Consider the following 20,678-nt stretch of genomic DNA (forward strand, 5'->3'; position numbering starts at 1 on the left):
TGTGCATTTTGCTTCCGGCCCTTTATTTCTCTAGTCTGTTCCCCGCTTTTGTCCTCATTGCTTTCCTTTTTGGCGGGGAGGTGGTAGGAGAAGGTTGTAGCTGGAAGATGGTGTTGAGTCACCCAGGTGAGTTCCCATGGTCTCTACCCCACTCTCAGGACTGGCTATGGGTGCCTGCTGCCCCCTCGTGGTGATAATGGGAAACTGCGGGATTGAATTATTGGGGAGAGATTGGAATGGAATGGGAATTGTGGGTTTGGGGGATCCTCAGACCTCAGGTCTACTCTGGAGCAAACCTAAGACAAAGGAGGGTGTGGTCACATTTGTCCTTGGTTCCTCCAGTTTCCAGACAGACATACTGAGGATGGACAGAATGGAGGCTCTCACCCCACCCTGAGCATCCGGTCTCAGGTCCCCAACCCCCATCCTCAACTCTCTGAGTCCTGTGCATCCTCAGGACTGTCGGTCACAGGGGTACAGAATTGGGTAGGGGAGAGAGATAGGAACTGGGCCTGAACCCAGGGCTCTGAAGGCCTCACCTAGGGCAGAACTGACCAGGTTTGGGAGAGTTTTCACCATCCCTCTAGATTCTCACCATCCTCTGGCCACTCCCCCTTCCCCCCCAAGCAGAGCAAATCCTTCTAGTGTTCTTTCTTAATGAAAATAATAGTGAGGCTACTAACACACATATCCACTTTAAGGTTTACAAAATGATTTCCTTACGGTAGCCCTAGGTGGTAGGGAACACAGAACTGCCCTATAGGAAAGGCAGCTTGGTATGATGGAAAAACAAACTGTGGGTTTGAGGTCTCATGGTGGATTCAAATCCTACCCCAGACCTTCCCAGATGTGTGACCCTGGGCAGGTCACTTAACCTCTTTCTGCCTGTTTCCTCATTTGTAAAGTGAAGGGGTTAGATTAAATAACTCTGAGGTCCTTGCCAGTCAGGGACTTTAGAGATCCTCCATGATGCCTTCATTTTTGTCTCTGGCTGCCACATGGGGAATAGGGTCTTAGATCCATGATTTCATTGGCATAGGGAGCTCTGGGAGGGTCAATGCCTTCTACAATCTAACGCAGACTACCTTCTTCTCGACAACTTGCAGACTTAAAACAAGGGTCCTTACTCTGAGGTCTGTAAAACTTAAAAAAAAAATTGATAATTGTATTTGAAGGTAAAAGATTTTCTGTGCATCTTGTGTATTTTATTTATGCATTTAAAAACATTATGATACAGGCTTTACCAGACACTGCCCATGGGGTTCATTAAAAAGGTTAAGAACCTGTGATCTAAGGAGCCCCGAGGTCTGGGATTTGGGCGGGGAGGGGTAGGAGAGTGAAAAGACACAGTCCCTGCCCTCAGGGCCCCTCCATCATAATCTGATTCGTATGAACTCATCTTTTCCACCAAACTTTCCCCTCTTCCTAACTTTCCAATTAGTGCTGGGGGCACCAGCATCTCCCAGTAACCCTAGCTAACAGCTTCAGAATCATTCTTGATTTCCTCTCTCATCTCCATATTGAATCTTCTGCCAAGTCTTGTACATGTCTTTCTCTCCTCTGGCCCACCCCCACTCCAGGGCATGCCCTCATCACCTTACACCTGGACTATTGTAATAGCCCGTCAGTGGGTCTGCCTGCTTCGGATCCTTCCCCACTCCCATCCTTCCTCCATTCAGCCACCACAGTGATTTTCCTAAAGCTCGGGTCCGACCATGTCACCTCCCCGTGCTCCGTTCAATCAGTCTCAGAATCAGTGAAATCCCATTTGGCTTTTAAAGACCAACATAACCCGACCCCTTCCTACCTTTCCAATTTTTTAATTTCTTATTTGCCCGTATTTACTCTACAATCCTCAAAAAAGTCCTTCTATCTCCTAACTCCTGGCGTGTTCTCTGCCTTTCCCCCGTACCTGGAATGCTTTCCCTTTTTATCTTTGCCTCCTGGCTTTCCTGGCTTCCTTTAAGTACCAGCTAAAATCCCATCTTCTACAGGAACCCTTTCATAACCCCCTCCTTAACGTTAGTACCTTCTCTTTGAGATTAATTGTGATTTCCCCCGTATGTATCTTGCTTTGTACATGTTGTCTCTCTCATTAAATTGTTAGCTTCCTGAGGGCAGGGACCATGTTTGTCCTTCTTTGTACCCCCAGTGCCTAGTACATTATAGGCATTTAATATACGTTTGTTGACTTAACTCACTGTTCCATTCAGTAAGTAAACATTTATTAAGCGCCACTACGTACACCGTACTAACCTTTGGGGATACAAAAAGAGGCAAAGGACAATCCCTACCCTCGTGGAGCTTACAATCTAATAGAGGAGACAACATGGAAACAATTATATGCAAACGTACTATATACAGGATAAACAGGAAGCAATTAGCAGAAAGAAGACACTAACATCAAGAGGGATTTGGGGAAGGTTTCCTGTAGAAGAAGGGATTTTAGTTGGGACTTAAAGGAAGCCGGGGAAATTACTAAGTGGATTTGAGGACAGAGAGCATTCCAGGCATGAGAGACAGCCAAAGAAAATGCCCAGAGTTAAGAGATGGAGGGTCTTGTTCATGCGACATCCAAGAGGCCAGTGTCACTGACTCCAAGAGTATATGAAGGACTTTGAATGGAAGAGTAATTTTCAAAATTTTTTTTATTCATTTTGAACTTAAATACAAAAAGATAAAAAGAGAAAATATTTTGTTGTACATAAAACCATGAATTTCCATTTCACACTGTTTACTTTTTTGAAAAATTATGTAATAAATACTATACACTATTTCCAAAGCTACGCTGCTTTTCTGTGCTTCCAAGTTTTCCTTTGTCCTCTGCTGTGTACTTTTTATTTTTTTCTCCCTACTTCTGCCTAGAAAAGGCTACCATTAGACATAAATATGTGTGTATACACACATATACACATATGTATACATGCATATGTACACATATATAAACATACTATACATTTATTTATCAATTCTCTCTGTGGCGGTAAGTAGAGTACTTTGTATTTTATATTGGAGGCAATAGGAAACCACTGGAGTTTATTGAGTAGAGGGGTGTCATGAATCAGATGTGTTTTAGGAAAATCACTTTGGCAGATGAATAGAAGATGGAATGGACTGGGAAGAGACACGAGGAAGGCAGATCACCCAGCAGCTATTGCAATAGTCCAAATGCCAGTTAATAAGGATCTGCCCCAGGATTGGGGCAGTGTCAGAGGAAAGAAAAGGGCTAATTCAAGAGATGCTGCCGAGTTAAACTAGACTAGAGATGCTGCAGAGGTGAAATAGACAAGAGACACTTTGAGGTGAAATAGAAGAGAAACTGTGGAAATGAAATAGACAAGAGAGGCTGGGAAAGTGAAATAGACAAGAGACACTTAGAGGTGAAATAGAAGAGAAACTGTGGAAATGAAATAGACAAGAGAGGCTGGGAAGGTGAAATAGACAAGAGACACTTAGAGGTGAAATAGAAGAGAAACTGTGGAAATGAAATAGACAAGAGAGGCTGGGAAGGTGAAATAGACAAGAGACACTTAGAGGTGAAATAGAAGAGATACTGTGGAAATGTGTGAAATTGACAGGCCTTACCAACATCTTGGTTATGGAGGGGGGGGTGAGAGAGAGGGAAGAGCCCAGTTTGACTCCTTGGTTGGGAGCCTGGAGGACTGGAAGGATGGTGTTGTCTTCCACAGTAATAGGGAAGTTAGGAGAAGAGGAGACGTTTTAGGGGGGATGATAATGAGTTCTGTTTTGGCCATATTGAGTTTGAGATGTCTACTGGACATCCAGTTTGAGATATCTGAAAGGCAATTGGAGATGCAAGATTGGAAATCAACTGAGAGGATGGGTAGGTTAGAAGTGAAGATAAGGGAAAGAGTGGGCATGACAGAGGGGGCAATCTGTTGGAGGAGACCAGATTGTATGGGATCACTTTTTTTCTATAAAATATGAGACAAAGTTCTCAGCTGAGAGAGTGAAGCATGGAAGGTTTGAGGAGGGATCAAAAGGTTCGGAAGGGCCTTTGTGGAGACTGGGATAGTGAGTTGATAAGGGAAGTAGTGTAGGATTGCCTAGCAACACTCTCTCCTGGTTCTCCTCTTACCTCTCTGAATGCTCCTTCTCTGTCTCCTTCGCTGGATCTTCAACCAATAACATAAATTTGTAGTGGACACAGTGAGAATAACGTGTGTAGGAGCAAAGATGATGAAACGGTGGGACTGATCCAAGGTTGAGACTTGGCTAAGCATAATTGCTAATATGATAAGGGGGCTAGGGATATGATAGAGGAAGACAGTGTAGAGTCAAATTGATTCACCAAAGAGTTAAGATAGGGAGAAGGGGAGAGAGCGGCTAATGCAGGGCAGATGTCTGGGGAGAGAATGGAGGAGTCAAGGGCTTGGAGGTCCCGGTGCAGATGAAGACTAGGGTTATGTAAGGGGAAGCAGAAGGAGAGGTGAAAAGCCAATAGAATATGGTCAGATAAGAGTATTTCAGAATTCTTGAAGACAAGTGCATTTGTGGGTAATAGGAAGATGAAGGGTTGACCTGTGTGTGGCTGAGCTGGAGTGGAGTAGTTCGTGGGAGATGAATAAGTTGAGGAGCTGAATGGTTACAGTTTTTGTGGAAATCCCCATGTACTATGGCGAGAATGGAAGAGGAGAGAAAACTGTGAGCCAGGTACCAGACACATTGAGGAAGCAAGGGGAGTGACCTGGAGGCCTGTAGACAAGAACTACCAGGATTTTGATTGGGTGGTAGATATGGATTTGCATGAACTTCAAAGGAAAAGAGGTAACTAGATAGTGGAATTAGGGGGAGAATCTGGAAATGCCAAAGAGGAGCAAGGAAATCCGACATCCCAGAGTTTCATTTCCTCAACTTTTTGCTTAAAAAACCTGACCCTGCTTTCTCTTGGGGCCAGAGACCTGTGGAGTCTTTAGGGCTCCAGATCTCATGTTCTTTCCAAGGCTCACTGACTTCCTGGCTCCCAGCCCAGCTGGCTCAATGACCGCTTCGGGGTTAGTGAGGGAGCATGAGAGCATATTTGGAAACCAACCTCTCCTGGGAGTGTTGGCAGGGTTAAAGTCCAGCGGTGGGGTGCAGTGCTGGGTTCACCATTAGCTCATTCAGCTGCCTGAGGGTTTTCCTGTCCCTTTAGAATGAGGAAGGAAAAGGGGGATCACTCTGAGAAGGGGCGCAGGAATCCAGTGGCTGCCCTCCAGCCCTGGCTCAGCTCCACTTTGCTGATCTTGGCTCATCCCACGTCCCAGGTCAGCTGGGCAATCATTCACTAAGCCTGTAGGCGCTCTCCTCTCCCTTCCCCTCCGGTTACTTATCAGCCCTAACCACCTTTGACCCAGGTGACATAGGGCCCGCCCTTTCCTGCCTCAGGGTCTGAGCTTTCCTGAGCAGTTCCCCCTCTACCCACACCCCCAGACACCCCAGCACCATGTTCTCCCTTACCTCCTGGCTCTCTTCACTGCCCTCCTTGGACTGGGACTCCGGCTTACTGGACTCCCTCCTGCAAGGTTAGTCACCCATCCCCCATCCCCATCCGCCAGGGTCTGCCCTAGCTCCCTGGACTGCCTAGGTGTCCTCCCCAACCCTCTCCAACTCCCTGGGCTCCCCCTAGGCTTTCTCCATTCCTCCCCCTCTCTCTGTGTCTCTACCAAACCCCTGGGGTGCCCCCATTCCTTCCCATCTCTCTAGGATAATTCAGAGGTTCTTAACCCCTTCCGCATTTTGGTGAAGCTTGTGGACCCCTACTTGGAAGAATGCTTTGAAATGCACAAAATAAAATGCACGGGATTGTGAAGGATACAACTGTATTTCAATAGAGTTACTAAAAAAAAAAAAGCTCCTGGACCCCAGGTTAAGAACCCCTTGTTAAGTCTATTGCAGCTCCTTGTGTGCATCTCCCTACTGCTTTGGCCTTCCCCTAAATCTTTGTAATTCCTCTGTCCTTCTGGCTCCCCCATCCCTCCACATCTCCCTAGAGTCCCTTCTTGTGTTTACAACTCCCCAGGGTCCCCCACAATCCCTCTGAATCTCCAAATTCCACCATGCCTCTCTTAGCTCCCCAGGATCCTCTGAGGTGCCCCTCTCCCAGCCTCTCTCCTTCTCCTTCCTGGATCCCCCTCCCCAACCTCGATGCCCATTTCTGAATCTATTCCCCACTCCCAGAGGCAAGTTTCCTTTCCCCCTGCTGCCCCATCTTTGCCTTATCCTCCTCCCCGTCTACATCCTTTGGTCCCCCTATGACCCATCTCCCTCCTCCCCCACCTTACTGTCTTCCTCACTCTCTCCCTGAAATCTCTTCTCCCTTCCCCTGGGAGAGCTTCCTAGGGCTGAACGACTTCGTTGTCTCTCTCCTCTCTCAGGCCTGATTGGAGCCTGTGGAGTCTCTGTTCTTGGCAGCTTGATGAAAATCTATTTCTTCATCTATTGTGTGAAGTGAGTGACCCATTCTTTTCTTCCCCCTTCCTCCTATCTCTCTGATCTGAGGGTGAGGTTGGGCTGAGGTAGAAGGAATCCCAGGGGCACAGGGGAAGCCCTGATTTATCTGATAAACATACATCCCTGGAAAGATGTGGGTTACTGAGTTTCTCTCTGGGCTCCAGATTTTCCTGTTTTAAAAATTAAGTACTTTGTCTAAGGGGTCCCTAGGGTCCTTTCCAATACTCCCTAGGCTGTAGGCTGACCTGGGGCCTGAGCTTTCCCGTCCAAACCTTCTATGCTTCAAAGGCTCTGTCTGTTGTTCTGAGGGTCCCTGGGGCGGGGGGCCTAATGTTTGAGCTTCTACCCCATGAGCTCTCCCCTGTTCCCTCCCACAGTGATCCCAAGAGAAAGAAGGAAAAGGAGTACTTGCTTTCCCAGTGGGTCCTTCTGGAGCCCCTGAACCTGGTGGGGCTGACAGCCTTCCTCACTGTGGTTGGGGTCCGAGTGGCTGCCCTCGTGGTATTGGAGTTCTCACTCCGGGCAGTCTCTATGCTACTGACCTTGAACAAGGTGAGACCAAGGGACTGGGAGTTGGGCAGGGGGCCTTCCCCACTACTGTCAGTGACCTGACCATATGCTCTGTAATGTGGAAGGCACTGAAAATGGGAAGGGGGGAGCACAGCTCTCAGGGAGACTTGGGTCAAGCCTGACTCTGTAGGAAGAGGCATGAAGGCCAGCATCCCAGGATGCCGTCCGTAGACCTGACTATACTGGTTATGCCAAACTGTCATGGTGGGGTCAGCACCTGACCCTGGGCATGGGGCTGAAAGGACTAGTATGAGCAACCTCCTAGGCCAAGTTTCAGAGGCCACTCCCCTGCCTATACAATCTGTGCGGAAGATGTCTTACTTGTAAGTTTTGGGTAGAGGGACCTAGATGGAAGAATGGTCCTAGATGGAAGAAGGCCATGAAGTAAGGAGAAATGGAGTGCCACTGGCTGAGAACCATGAGACTTGGGACCCGGTTCTGCCTTTAACTCTGTAAGCTGGGGCTCAGTTTCTCCATCTATACAATGAAGAGGTTGAATTAGTTTATCTCTAAGGGTCCTGGGCACTCTGCCATTCCAGGTTCTAAGGGCTCTCCCTTGCTTGGACATCCTGAGATTCGAGGTTCTCAGATTCTTTGTTTTTTACGGGCTTAAGGGTTTAGATTCCACGGGGTGGGCCATAATGGAGAAACCCCAGGCCTGAGCCAATGTCCTACTCCTCCCTCCCCACAACTCCAGGGCCCAGTGGTCCCTGAGTTCCTCCGTCTATTTCTTCTGTGCCAATATTCCCTGGGCTGTGGGCTGACCTGTGGCCTGAGCTTCCTGCTGGAGGGGGCCCCTCACCAGACTCTCAACTTGCTGCTCAGTCTGGGGCTGGCGGGGCTTCTGGCAAGTGGGGCCCAGCGCCTCTACCGTCACGTCTGCCGCCTCTATGAACTGCACAGCCGGGAGCAATACTGCGGAGCCTGCCTGACACTGCTGGCGAAGTGGCATGACCTCCCTGCCCTGCTGGGCCGCGCCCTGCGTGTGGCCTTTCTGGTGGGTGATGTGGCTGCCGTGGCCCTCATCAACCGTGACTTCCTGACCACCTCGGAGGCGGTTCGCTTCTGGACTCCACTTACCATCTGCTACACCTTGCTGGTCATCTACATGCAAGGTGAGGGGTCCTGGGCAGGGTCAGAGGCCAGGGAAGAAGGGAACCCAGGAAAAGATCTGCAGGGAGCATTATGGGGAGGAACACTGTAGGTTCCAGGAACCTGTGGGGTTTGTGGCCATAGGAGGGGGATGTCCAAAGACCATGAAGAATAATAGGGGAGGGGGATTTCTGAGGGAACTCCTCAAGCAGTGAAGCTTGGGAAGCAAGGACCACCAGAAGGGAATGGCAAGAGCCTGGGAACAAGGAGAGGCCATGAAAGGGGGAGCCTTGGGAAGATGCCTCCTGTATGGAACATTAATCGTCATCATCATCATTTTATATTTCTCAATAGGAAACGTTAATATTATTAATTATAGCTATCATTTTGATAGTGCTTTAAGGTTTATAAATCATTTTATATTTGATCTTCACAACATCCCAGTGAGGTAGGAGGTATTATTCATCCCTATTTTACAGATGAGGAAACTGAGTCAGGAAATGGTTAAGTGACTTGGCCAGAGTCACACAGCTAGTGTCTAAGGCAGGATTTGAATTCTTGTCTTCCTGACTCCAAGTCCAGCATTCTACCCACTGAGCCACCTAGAGAGAGGTAACAGTGGATGGAAGCCACAGAGTGAAAAAGCATGGGGTGATGCCATCCAACGTGGAGCTTAGAGGAAAGGCCAAGCAGTCTATGAAATGGTGGTTACTTACAGCTCCTACCTCCCAGGGCTGCTGCCCAGGTTGGAGAAGACCACATAGAAAATACTTTGCGAACACATCTTAAAGCACTTTATACATTTGAGCTATTGCTTTTACCACGGGAGGAGAATATTCAGAAGGTAAATCCTTTATGTGGTTGGAAGCGATGGGAGGGAGGAAGATGCGGGAGACTCGTGTTGGTTGAGTAGAGGATTGAAGGAAGGAGTCACTGGCTGAGTGAGGAAACCTGGGAGGTCATGAATCCACAAAGAAAGTGAAGGGGGGAGCAGGGGTGGGGGCGTCCTGGCTGGGACAGACAGTCACACTGTGCCCGTCACACAGAGGAGCAGCGACAGCATCCGAGCACACAGAGCCAATACCAGACGGTGTTTGTGCGAATGGGCGGCCTCTTCATCCTCCTGCTGACTGTCGGCCGCTGGCTGGACCTCATGGGCGTTGTTATCTCCCTCTTTGGGGAGCTCTGGTGCCTGGCTAGTTCTAGAGTCCTGCTTGACCTCTGTCAGAAGCAGGTAAGACCTGGGATCCCCCAACGTCCAAAATCCTTCCATGGAGACTGCAAGCTTTGAATGTTCCCCATAGCAATGATCTTGGTGGGGGAGGAGGGGAGGGGGCAAATGAGGAATCCAGGACACAGAGGTGGGGGGAGGGGATATCAGGAGACCAGCCTGATGTGCCCCGCAATGTTCCCCTGATACTACTGGGTGGAAGTGCAATTCCCAAGGATTAGGAGCTGAAACTGAGAGGTTCTAGGCCAGGGGTGGGGGGGGAGCCTGTGGCCTTGAGGCCACACGTGGCCTTCTAGGTTCTTGGGTGCAGCCTTTTGACTGAGTCCAAGTTCTGCAGAACAAATCCTTTTATTAAGGGGATTTGTTGTGTGAAGTTTGGTTTCAGCCACACTTGAGGACCTAGAGAGTTTGTTCTATGAAGTTTGGATTCTGTCGAAGGGCCACACTTGAGGACCTAGAGAGCAGCACGTGGCCTCGAGGCCGCGGGTTCCCCACCCCCGTTCTAGCCTATAGGGTAGTGGTTCTCAAACTATGGTCTCAGAATCTGTTTAAAAGCTTAAAAATTATTCAGGACCTCCCAAAGAACTTTTATTTATGTGGGTTATATCTATCGATACTTCCTATATTGTAAATTAATACAGCAGTATTACTTAGTATCATTTTTTTAGGATTATCATTGGTTTTTTTAGTTGTTTCAGTCACATCTGACTCTTCATGACTTCATTTGGGATCTTCATGGCAAAGATATTGGAGAGGTTTTCCATTTCCTTCTCCAGCTCATTTTACAGTTGAGGAAACTGAGGCAAACAGGATTAAGTGGCTTGCCCAGGGTCACACAGCTAGTAAGTATCTGAGCCCAAATTTGAACTCAGATCCTCCTGACCCCAGGGCTGGTGATCTATCTGCTTCACCACCTAGCTGCCCCCATCTTAGTGTTATTATGAAAATAATTTTGACCTCATGGACCTTCATTGGTCCCCAGACCACACTTTAAGAACCGTGGGTAAGGGGAAAACTCCAGAGGACCTGTGTTTGAATCCCAGAGTGTTGGACTAGGGGATCAGAAAGACTTGGAGCTCAGATCGAATATCAAATACTAGCTGTGGGACCCTATGCAAGCTTAACAATTTTCCCCATCTGCTAAATGGGGTTGATGAGACAACCTACCTCAGTGGGTTGTTGTGAGGTTTAAATGAGGTCTTAGATGCAGAATTCCTAGAGACAGCCCAGTGGCACAATGGATAGAACACAGGACCTGAGTTCAAATCCGGCCTCAGATCCTCACTAGTTGTGTGACCCTGGGCAAGTCACTTAACCTCTATCTGCCTTAATCCACTGCAGAAGAAAATGGCAAACCACTACAGTACCTTTGTCATATAGAGCCACGAAGGGTTGGACACAACTGAACAACAACCCCCTTCCTCACAGGATGGCTATATGATGTAAATGAGATAATGGGTTGTAAAGTGCTTTGCAAACCTTCAGGTGCTCTCTACTGCTAACTCTCGTTATTCCTAGCATTAAAGGGAGCTGTCTCTCATTCGTTCTCTCTTGCTCAGGCTCTCTCCCAGATACCTTCTGTGGCAGCACCCAGGCAGGCGAAGCCAGAAGCTCAACCTCAGCCCCACCTCTCCAAAGATAAAGCCCATTCCTAAGACCAGGGTGGCAGAAGTGTGGGCTCTTCCAGGACCTGGAGCCCAACAGGGACTGACCTACTGCGGGGGAGGTCTTAGAAGGATGGAGCTGGAGACGTAGCCCTGCTGGGCGGGGCCACCTTAGGACCCTTCCGTGTTCCAGAAGGAAGCGGCTCTGTTGGCCTGCAGAAAGGGCTCTTCGGAAATGGTGGAGTTTCCAAATCGGAGCCAGGCCTGGGATAGGATGGAGAGAGAGCCCAGCTCAAACTTGGTATTATGGTCCTTGGACCAAGGATAAGCTGCTGATAGTATCCCCTGTTTGCCCCCTTGGGAGGGAGAAACTGGGGGGCTGATGGTGCTTGGTGGTGGGAAGCATCTTGTACTACCCCCTCTCTGGCCTCCCTTCCCTGTCCCATAAGAAATAAAATATTCAGACTGTTCCCACAATGTGTTATCACAGAGCCCTTTCTAGCTCAAATGTTCTTAGAGACCATCCAGGGCAGGTGTGGGGAACATAAGTCCAGAGGGAGCCAATGACTTGTCCAAGGTTACAGGGCCAGTTGGTGGAAGAATAGAATTCAGAACCTGCAGCCTGGCTGTGGAGGGAGAGGAGTCGAACCTAGAGATGAAGATACTGCCCCAGAAATGTAACTGTAACAATAAGATAGGTATGGTCTGAGGGTAGCAATTATTTACAGTGTACCCAGAGCTGTGGGGAATATAGCCGAATCTCCAGGTTGGACAGGTCCTCAGTGGCTTCCCAGTCCAACCGCTGAGCAGAAATTCCTTCTATAACATCTTGGACAAGTGTAATCCAGCCTTCACTGGAGGACCTCCAGGAATGAAGAATTCACCCCGTCGCTTTGGGACGGCTCTTATTGTCAGGAAGTCTTCCAGATCCCTCTGCCATTTATACCTGCTTAGTCCTGTCCTGCCCTGTGGGCCCATGAAGAACCAGTCATAAGGAGAAACTCCATCATGGTAACAGCTGTCCCAAAGTGGAGTGGGGGGACTCAGGAAGGAATGGGGTTCACCCTCTCTAGAAGACTCCTTCTAGAGTGTGGCTTCTTGGTCCAGTAGGTTGTTGAAGGAATTCTTGGACTAGATGACGGCTAAAGAAAGACCCTAGCAACTCCGAGAATATCTGTGAAGTCAAACCCCTCTCCCAAAGCATAGCCTTTCAAATGCTTAAAGAAATCATCGTGTTCCCTCTCTGAGTTTTCCTTTCTTCAGACTAAATATTCCCAGCTCCTTTAACTATTTCTCATGTCACAAGTCCCTCCCCATTCCCATTGTCCTGTACCAGCGCACTCTCTTGACACACTCACACTTGGTCCTTTGGATAGGGTCTGACTGGGGCCGAGAACATGGCGGTTCTCACCTCCCTAGTCCTGGATGCTATCCTCACTGCAGACTGAGCTCCCATTTTTGGCCACTGTATCACACTGTTGACTCACTGACTGGCTTGAGGAACTGAAGGTTGGTTCAGTTGGGGAGATGACATGTAGACACGTAAAAACTGAATATCTTTGCCGTACTCTGTGACTAATCAAGGCCTAATCTGGTGACAAAGCATTTAGAATTGATAGTAAACCGAGTCAGCACTAGCAATGAGTCAGATAGGAAGCTGCCTTGGGCACAATGAAGGATGCTTATTTATATTCACTTTTTAAGTGCTTTTTTTTTTCTTTCTGATTTAAGAAAGAAGAGGCAGTGAGTCTGAATGGGTAGAGTGCTGGTCTCAGACTCAGGAACACTTGGGTTTGAGTCCAGCCTCTGACGCACAGTGGCTGTGGGCAAGTCATTTAACTTCTCAAGGCTCTAGGCAATTCTCTAAGACATAAGTTGTGAAAATGATGCCAGTCTGCATTGGAGTTACCTATATCAGCAAAATCACTGGTCTAGCTCCCATCCCCTATCCTTCCCCCGCCCCACCCCACCCAGGTTTATTGATACTCATCTCTCTTTTTTTTTTTTTGGTATCGATCTCTTATTTATTTTAATAGTATTTTATTTGTTCCCCCAATTACATGTCAAGGTAATTTTTAGCATTCATGTTTACAAGGTGTTGAGTTCCAGATTTTTCTCCCTCCCTCCCTTTTCCTCTTCCTAAAATGGTAGGCAAATTGATATAGATTATGCATGTGCTATCACATAAAACATATTTCCATATTAGTCATAGTTGTGAAAGAAGAAACAGATCAAAGGGGGAAAACCATGAAAAAAAGAATAAGTGAAAAAAGTATGCTTTGATCTGCATTCAGAATCCATCAGTTCTGTATCTGGATGTGGATAGCATTTTCCTTCTTCAGTCCTTTGTACTTGTCTTGGACCATTGTGTTGCTGAGAAGAGATGAGTCATTTATTCATAGTTGGTCATCATACAATGTTACCGATACTGTATACAATGTTTTCTTGGTTCTGCTCATTTCACTTTACATCAGTTCATACAAGTCTTTCCAGGTTTTTCTGAAATCTGCCTGTTCATCATTTCTTATTGCACAATAATATTCCATTATATTTCTAGTAGTGGTGTTTCTGTATCAAAGGGTACACACAGATTTAAAGCCTTTTGGGCCTAGTTCCAAATTGCTCTCCAGAATGGTTGGATCAATTTATAACTCCACCAACAATGCATGACTGTCCCAATTTTCCCACGTCCTCTCCAACATTTATCATTTTCCTTTTTTGTCATATTAGCCAATCTGATAGGTGTAAGTTGTTTTGATTTGCATTTCTCTAATCAAAAGTGATTTAGAGCACTTCTTCATGTTCCTATAGATAGCTTTGGTTTCTTCATCTGAAAGCTGCCTGTTTATATCCTTTGACCATTTATCAATTGGGAAATGGCTTTGTATTCTTTTAAATTTGACTCAGTTCTCTTCGTATTTGAGAAATAAGGAGGATTCTGGTTTTTGATCCACTTTGCTATCTGCTTCCGTTTTATGGAAAAGTTCATACCATTCATATTCGCAGTTATGATTACTCTCTATTTTCCTCCATCCTGTTTTTCTTCCTGTTCTCTCTTTTTATTCTTTCCCTCCTCAACAGTGTTTTGCTTCTGTTTACTGCATCCCCGAGTCTGCCCTCTCTTCTGTCAGTCCTATCCCCCCGCCACACACACATCGGCTTTACTTAATTTCCTCCCCTCCTACTTTCCTGTCAGGTAAGATAGATTTCTATATTAAACTGTTTGGGTATATTAGTCCCTCTTTGAGCCAACACTGATGAGAGTAAGGCTCAAGCAATGCCCATCACCCACCCTCCCCTCTTTCCCTCCATTGTAATAGGTTTTTTTGCACCTCTTCATGTAAAATAATTCCTCCCATTCTACCTCTCCCTTCCTTCTGCACCCAGTGGACTCCTCATTCTCATCCCTTAATTATTTTGCTATGTTATTCCCTCAAATTCACTCTATACCTATACCCTCTGTCTGTGTATATTCTTTCTAGCTGTACTATTTGTGCTATAATTCTTAAGAGTTACAAGTATCATCTTCCCACATAAGGATGTAAATAGTTCAGCTCCATTGAATCCCTTATGTTTTCTTGTCCTTTTTTTTTTTTTTTTTTTTTTTTTTTTACCCTTTTAGGCTTCTTTTGGGTCTTGATATTGGAGATCAAATTTTTGTTCAGTTCTTGTCCTCTCCTCATGAAAGCTTGAAATACTTCCATTTCACTGAATGGCCATTTTCCCCCCTTGAAGTATTGTGCTTAATTTTGCCAGGTACGTGATTATTGGTTGTAGTCCTAGCTCCTTTGCCTTCTGAAATATCATGTTCCATGACCTCTATTCCCCCGATATTTGAAATGTTTCTTTCTGGCCGCTTGCAGTACTTTTTTATTGACTGGATAGTTCTGAAATTTGGCTATGATGTTTCCTGGAATTTTTATTTTGGGATCTCTTTCCTGAGGTGTTTAGTGAATTATTTCAATGCCTCTTTTGCCCTCTAGTTCCAAGATATCAGGGCAATTTTCCTTGATAATTTCTTGCTGTCCAGGTCTTCCTTTTGATTATGGCTTTCAGGTAGTCCAGTGATTCTGACACTGTCTCTCCTGGACCTATTTTCCAGGTCAGTTGTTTTTCCAGTGAAGTTTCTTCTGTTTTTTCATTCTTTTGAATTTGATTGATTCTTGATGTCTCACAGAGTCATTAGCTTCCACTTGCCCAATTCTAACTTCTAAGGAGTTGTTTTCTTCAGTTAGCTTTGCACTTCCTTTTCCATTTAGCCAATTCTGCTTTTTAAGCAGTTGTTTTCTTTTTCCAAGCTGTTGACTCTTTTTTCATAATTCTTCATCATTCTCATTTCTTTTCCCAATTTTTCTTCTACCTCTCTTATACCACATATAAATACTGATTTTTAAGCTCCCTTTTGAGCTCTTCCATGAGTTCTTTCTGAACTTGAGACCACTTCCTGTTTTCCTTTGGGGCTTTGCCAATAGGTGTTTTGATATTGTTGTCCTATTCTGAGTTCTTATCTTGATCTTCTGTGTCACCATTATAACTTTCTATGGTCAGATTCTTTTTTTGTTGTTTTTTGCTCACCTTTATTGGCCTTTTTCCCTTTTTAAAAATTTGAGCTCTGTTTCTGGGGTGGAAGAGTCACTGTCTCATTGTGCCAGGGTCTGCGGGTCCTGGCTATTTATTTGGTGCTGCACTGATGTTGCCTGAGATCCGCAGGGGACTCGCATGTCTGGTGCTATGGTGAGGGCATGGGTGCTGCTGGAGGCCTTAGGGGTCTGGCAGCTTACCTGGTGCTGAGCCAGGGTCCTAGTGGTGGTGTTTGGTATGTGCTTACACAAGTGAGGTGTTTCTGTGTTACCCTGGGGCTATACCAAAGCACATAGTGGTCTGGCCACTGGCGTCTGTCTGTTTGCTTGGGGCTATGCTGAAGCACATGGCAGTTCTCAGAACTGGAGTCTGCCCATTCCCCTGCCTATGCTGAGGCAAGTGGTGGGTCCTGGTGTTGGCTTTTGTCTGCTCCACTGAACTGGGGCTTGGGATCTCCCACTGGTTTGCTGAGGTGGAGCTTGTTGCTGACTTTCTGGGACACTTACTGTCATGGGCTGCCCTCCTCTTTTGAGACAGACCTTCTTGTCGATCTTCCAAGTTCCTTAGACTAAAAGGTTATTTTACCCCATCTTTTTGCTCTTCCAGGATTTGTTTCAGGTTACTATTTTATGGTTGTTTGGAGGCGAATATAGGTGAGTTATAGCAATTTATTGCTTACTCTGCCATCTTGACTCCTGGAATTGTCATCTTCTTTAAAAACTGTATTGTCACTTCTCAATAACTTTTTCTCTCCTTGGTCTGCTTCCTTCCTCATCTGCCCCAGCCATGTATGAGAATGTATGCCTCATGCCATACCTCTGGGTTGTGTGGGAGCAGACAGGCTTCACCATCAGCCCCCTAGAGCCCTGCTTGGATACTAAATTGTTCAGGGTTCCGATGCCTCTTAATGTTGTTTTCACATAGTAATCATTGTGTAAGTTCTCCAGGTTCTGCTTATTTCCCCCTGCATCAGTTCGTTCAAATCTCCCCATGTTTCTCTGACTTCTTCAAATTTCTTAAAGTATGTCAATATTCCCTTTATTCATGCACCACAGTTTGTTCAGCCACACCCTAACTAATGGGCACCTACTTTCTTTTCAGTTGTTTGATGCCTCAAACGAGTACAGCTATAAATATTTTGTCAATAGGTGACCTTTCCCTACCTCTCTGATCTCTTCAGGGTATTCTTATGTGTGTGTGTGTGTGTGTGTGTGTGTGTGTGTGTGTGTGTGTGTGTGTGCGCATGCGCATATCTATGTGTATGTGTATGTATATATATATATATATATGTATGTATATAAAATTCTTTAATAGATCTGTGATCTAATTGCTATGGGTACTTTCTGCAATGGTACAGATCATACTCTATCAATGCCTTCTCATCCAGTTCAGTCTCATCTCTGTCCTCCCACAGTCCTCCACAGGGTTTCCATTGCTGTGCTGGGGTCCTTCTTCTACATTAGATCCTTTGAGGTTGGGTAGATGCCGGTGGAGCTCAGGCACTGTGAGTTAACCCTTGCACCCTTGCAACCCCTCACAATCTAGATCCCTTTCCAAGATTATTCTAAATACTTGCTGTTGCCTGAACTTGGCACTCTTCCCTTACTCCCCCCACCTCTCACCCACCTTTGTCCCCCATAGCTGCCTTTGTATAGATTGTCTCCCATACCTCCTATCCTAAGCTTCTTAGAATACCTACATGGCATAATGGATAAAGTGCTGGACATAGAGTCAGGAAGCCTTGAGTTCAAATCCTTCCTCAGACAATTAGCTGTGTGACTGTAGGCAAACCACTGAGCCACTCTCACTCTCAGTCTCCTTCTCTGTCAAATAAAGGGATTTGTCTTGGTGGCTTCTGAGGTCCCTACTAGCTATAAATCTGTGATCTGATGATACTTGATGTGGAGTTTCCTTGCTAAATCCTTTCCTGATCCAATTAGTTATTAGTCCTCTCTAACCCCTACGCGTATTATTATGTATATTCATAATTTGTTCACATGCAATTTTCCTCCAATACAATATAAGATCTTTGAGGGCAGGGATTGTGTTTTGGTTTTGCTTGTATCACCAGTCAATAAATAAACATTTATTAAGCACCTACTGTATGCCAGGCACGGTGCTGAGCATTGGGAATACAAAGAAAAAGCAAAAAAATAGATCCTGACTCAAGGAACTCACATTTTTTAAAAATAATATTTTATTTTCCTCCAATTACATGTAAAGATAATTTTAAACATTCAATTTAAAAATTTTTTTGAGTTCTGAATTTTCTCTCTCTCTCCCTCACCTCCCTCCTCCCTGAGATGGTAAGCAATTTGATATAGGTCATATATATATCCAATCATGCAAAATATATTACCATATTAGTCATGTTGTAAAAGAAGACACAGATCCAAATGCGGGAAAAAACCATGAAAAAAGGTAGAAAGTGAAAAGTAGTATGCTTCAGTCTGTATTCAGACACCATCAGTTTTCTCTCTGGAGGTGAATAGAATTTTTCATCATGAGTCTTTTGGAATTGTCTTGGATTGTTGTATTGTTGAGGAAAGCTCAGTCGTTCACAGTTGATCATCACACATGGCTGTTACTGTGTACCATGTTCTCCTGGTTCTTCACACTTCACTTTTCATCAGTTCATATAAGTCTTTCCAGGTTTTTTTGAAATCAGCCTGCTCATCAGTCCTTATGACACAGTAATATTTCATTACAGAGCTCACATTCTTTTTTAGAAAATAAGTTTTATTCATGTCTTTTGTTCTGACATCATCATACTTTTTGCCAATACCCCTCCATCTTCTTTGCCCTGCCCCACCCAGAGCCACCCCATATAACTAATAGTATGTTTTTAAGAACCAAAATAAAATAAAATAAAAAAGGAAAAAGGAAAAAACCAGTAGAACTGATCAATTCATTGAAAAAGTCTGGAAATGTTTGCAATGCACACTTGTGGACCTCCCACCTCTGCAAAGGGATGGGTGTGTATTCTCATATCCCTTCTTTCTGTTCTTTATAATTTTGCAACATTCACTTTTGATTTGCCTGTCTTGTCTTTCTTTTTATTTACAATTTGGTAGTCATGTATATGTCATTTTCTTGGCTCTGCTTACTTTGTTCTGCATCAATTTATATAGCTCTATTCATGATTCTCTGTATTCATCATATCGGTCATTTCTTATGACACTAATATTCGGTTACGTTCAGGTACCTTAATTTGTTTAGCCATTCCCCAACTGATGGACATCTACTTTGTTTCCAATTCTTTGCTATCATGAAAAGTGCTGCCATAAATATTTTGGTGGATATGGGGGCTTTCTTCTTATCAATGGCTTCCTTGGGGTATAAGCCCAATGGTATCTCTAGGTTAAAGGTTATGGACATTTTAGTCACTTTATTTGCGTAATTCCAAATTGCTTTCCAAAATTGTTGTACTGATTCACAGCCCCACCAACAATGCTCCAGTGTGCCTATTTCCCCCCAACTTTTACTATTCCTGTCTTTTTTCATCTTTGCCAATTTATACGATATGAAGTGAAACTTCAGAGTTGTTTTGATTTGCATTTTTCTTATTATTTAGTGATCAGAATATTCTTTCATTAATTGTTTGCAATTCTTTTGAGAACTTGTTCATATCCTTTGACTACTTATCTATTGGGGAAGGGCATATGATGGCATATGTGTGTGTATTTATGTGTATATGTAAACACACATGCTATGTATCTGTTAATTGGTTATATATCTTGGATACCAAACCCTTATCAGATAAATTTGATACAAAAATTGTTTTTCCCATTTAAGCATTTCCCTTCTTTTTTATGTGATAAATTTTGTCTATACAGAAGTTTTTCAGTTTTGTGTAATCAAAGTTATCTATTTTTATCTTTTCTAATTGCCTATATTCCTATTTTGGTTTAAAAAAACATCTCCCACCCATAGCTGTGAAAAGTAAATAATCTGTTTCTTTTCTAATTTTTTTTTGTGGTATGATCTTTGATATTAATAATTTAATTATTGATGTTATGATATTTATATATAGCATTAATATGTTATATTAATTAATATATTATATAATATTAAGGTTATATTAATTATTACTATATTGTATTATATATAATATTAATATGTTATATAATGATAATTATATCATATATTGATGTTATGATAGTAATGTATTAATTAATTTATTAATATAATATTTATGTGTAGTATTTATATATTATATTAATTAATATATGTTATTATTATATTAATTAATTATTAATATGGTATTATGTAATATCAGTATATTATGTAATATTATAATATAGTGATATTATAACATCGATATATTTATTTAATTATTAATATTATAATACTTATATATTGGAAAATATTATAATATAATGATATTAATAATTAATAATTTGCCATTAAGATCAAATATCCATTTAGAATGTAGTATGGCCTGTGGTGTAAGATGTTGGTATAAGCCTATAGGGAGCTCTTTCCTAAGTAATTAATGTTTTCTTTGATCAAACCCTGGGTTAGTTTCTGATTCTTCCTTGTTTAATCTTGCTTAGCTTTATCATACCAAATAGCTTCGATGACTGCCGCTTTAGAATATAGTCTGATGTCTAGACGTGATGTTTCCCTTGTCTCTACCTCTTCTCCTTATTCCCCTTGATGTTCTAGATCTTTTGTTTTTCCAAATGAATTTTTTAAAATCAAGTTCTATAAAGTGTCCCCTTGGGGATTTGATTGGCACAGCAATAAAAGTGTGAATTAACTTTGGGTGTTTTGTGGCACTCCCATTCCAATGGGGGAAACAGGAAGCAGTGTGACTCCTTGTATATTTTGGGGGGAATAGATTTGTCATTTCATTGGTGTAGAAAACTCCCTCTATCCATGTAGATCAGCACTTCTTCTGCAGCCTGGATAATCTTAGTTTCCTAGGGCACTAAGAGGTTAGATAGATTTTCCCCGGTTCACACAGCCAGTATGTGTCAAGGTGCTGGACTTGAACCCAGGTCTTGAGTGAGGACTTGAACCAGACTATGAGGCTGACTACCTACTACTTCAGGGATACTTGAACTTTTTGGTAATTGGACCGCTTTACACTCTTTTTTTAAAGGTAATCAGGGTTAGGTGACTTGCCCAGGGTAACTCAGGTA

The 20,678-nt window shown here is 44.1% G+C and overlaps 1 protein-coding gene across 1 annotated transcript; it reads left to right on the plus strand.

Annotated features, from left to right (window-relative positions):
• The first annotated feature begins 5,192 nt into the window (after positions 1 to 5,192).
• On the plus strand, positions 5,193 to 11,420 carry TMEM82 (transmembrane protein 82). The gene is made up of 6 exons (XM_036742508.1): positions 5,193 to 5,525; positions 6,378 to 6,450; positions 6,831 to 7,005; positions 7,721 to 8,138; positions 9,162 to 9,349; positions 10,906 to 11,420. Exons 1-6 carry the CDS (start codon positions 5,447 to 5,449, stop codon positions 10,999 to 11,001), a joined length of 1,029 nt encoding a protein of 342 aa, XP_036598403.1. The 5' UTR covers positions 5,193 to 5,446; the 3' UTR covers positions 11,002 to 11,420.
• Positions 11,421 to 20,678: the final 9,258 nt, after the last annotated feature.

Source organism: Trichosurus vulpecula, chromosome 2 (assembly GCF_011100635.1).
Source record: "Trichosurus vulpecula isolate mTriVul1 chromosome 2, mTriVul1.pri, whole genome shotgun sequence".
Lineage (NCBI taxonomy): Eukaryota > Metazoa > Chordata > Mammalia > Diprotodontia > Phalangeridae > Trichosurus > Trichosurus vulpecula.

What these genes read in the sequence shown, in the direction of transcription:
- TMEM82 (XM_036742508.1), top strand. Translation starts at nt 5,447, where the DNA reads ATGTTCTCCCTTACCTCCTGGCTCTCTTCACTGCCCTCCTTGGACTGG. An exon ending in ACTGGACTCCCTCCTGCAAG is followed by an intron (nt 5,526 to 6,377) that starts GTTAGTCACCCA and finishes CTCCTCTCTCAG; the next exon opens with GCCTGATTGGAGCCTGTGGA. An exon ending in TGCTACTGACCTTGAACAAG is followed by an intron (nt 7,006 to 7,720) that starts GTGAGACCAAGG and finishes CCACAACTCCAG; the next exon opens with GGCCCAGTGGTCCCTGAGTT.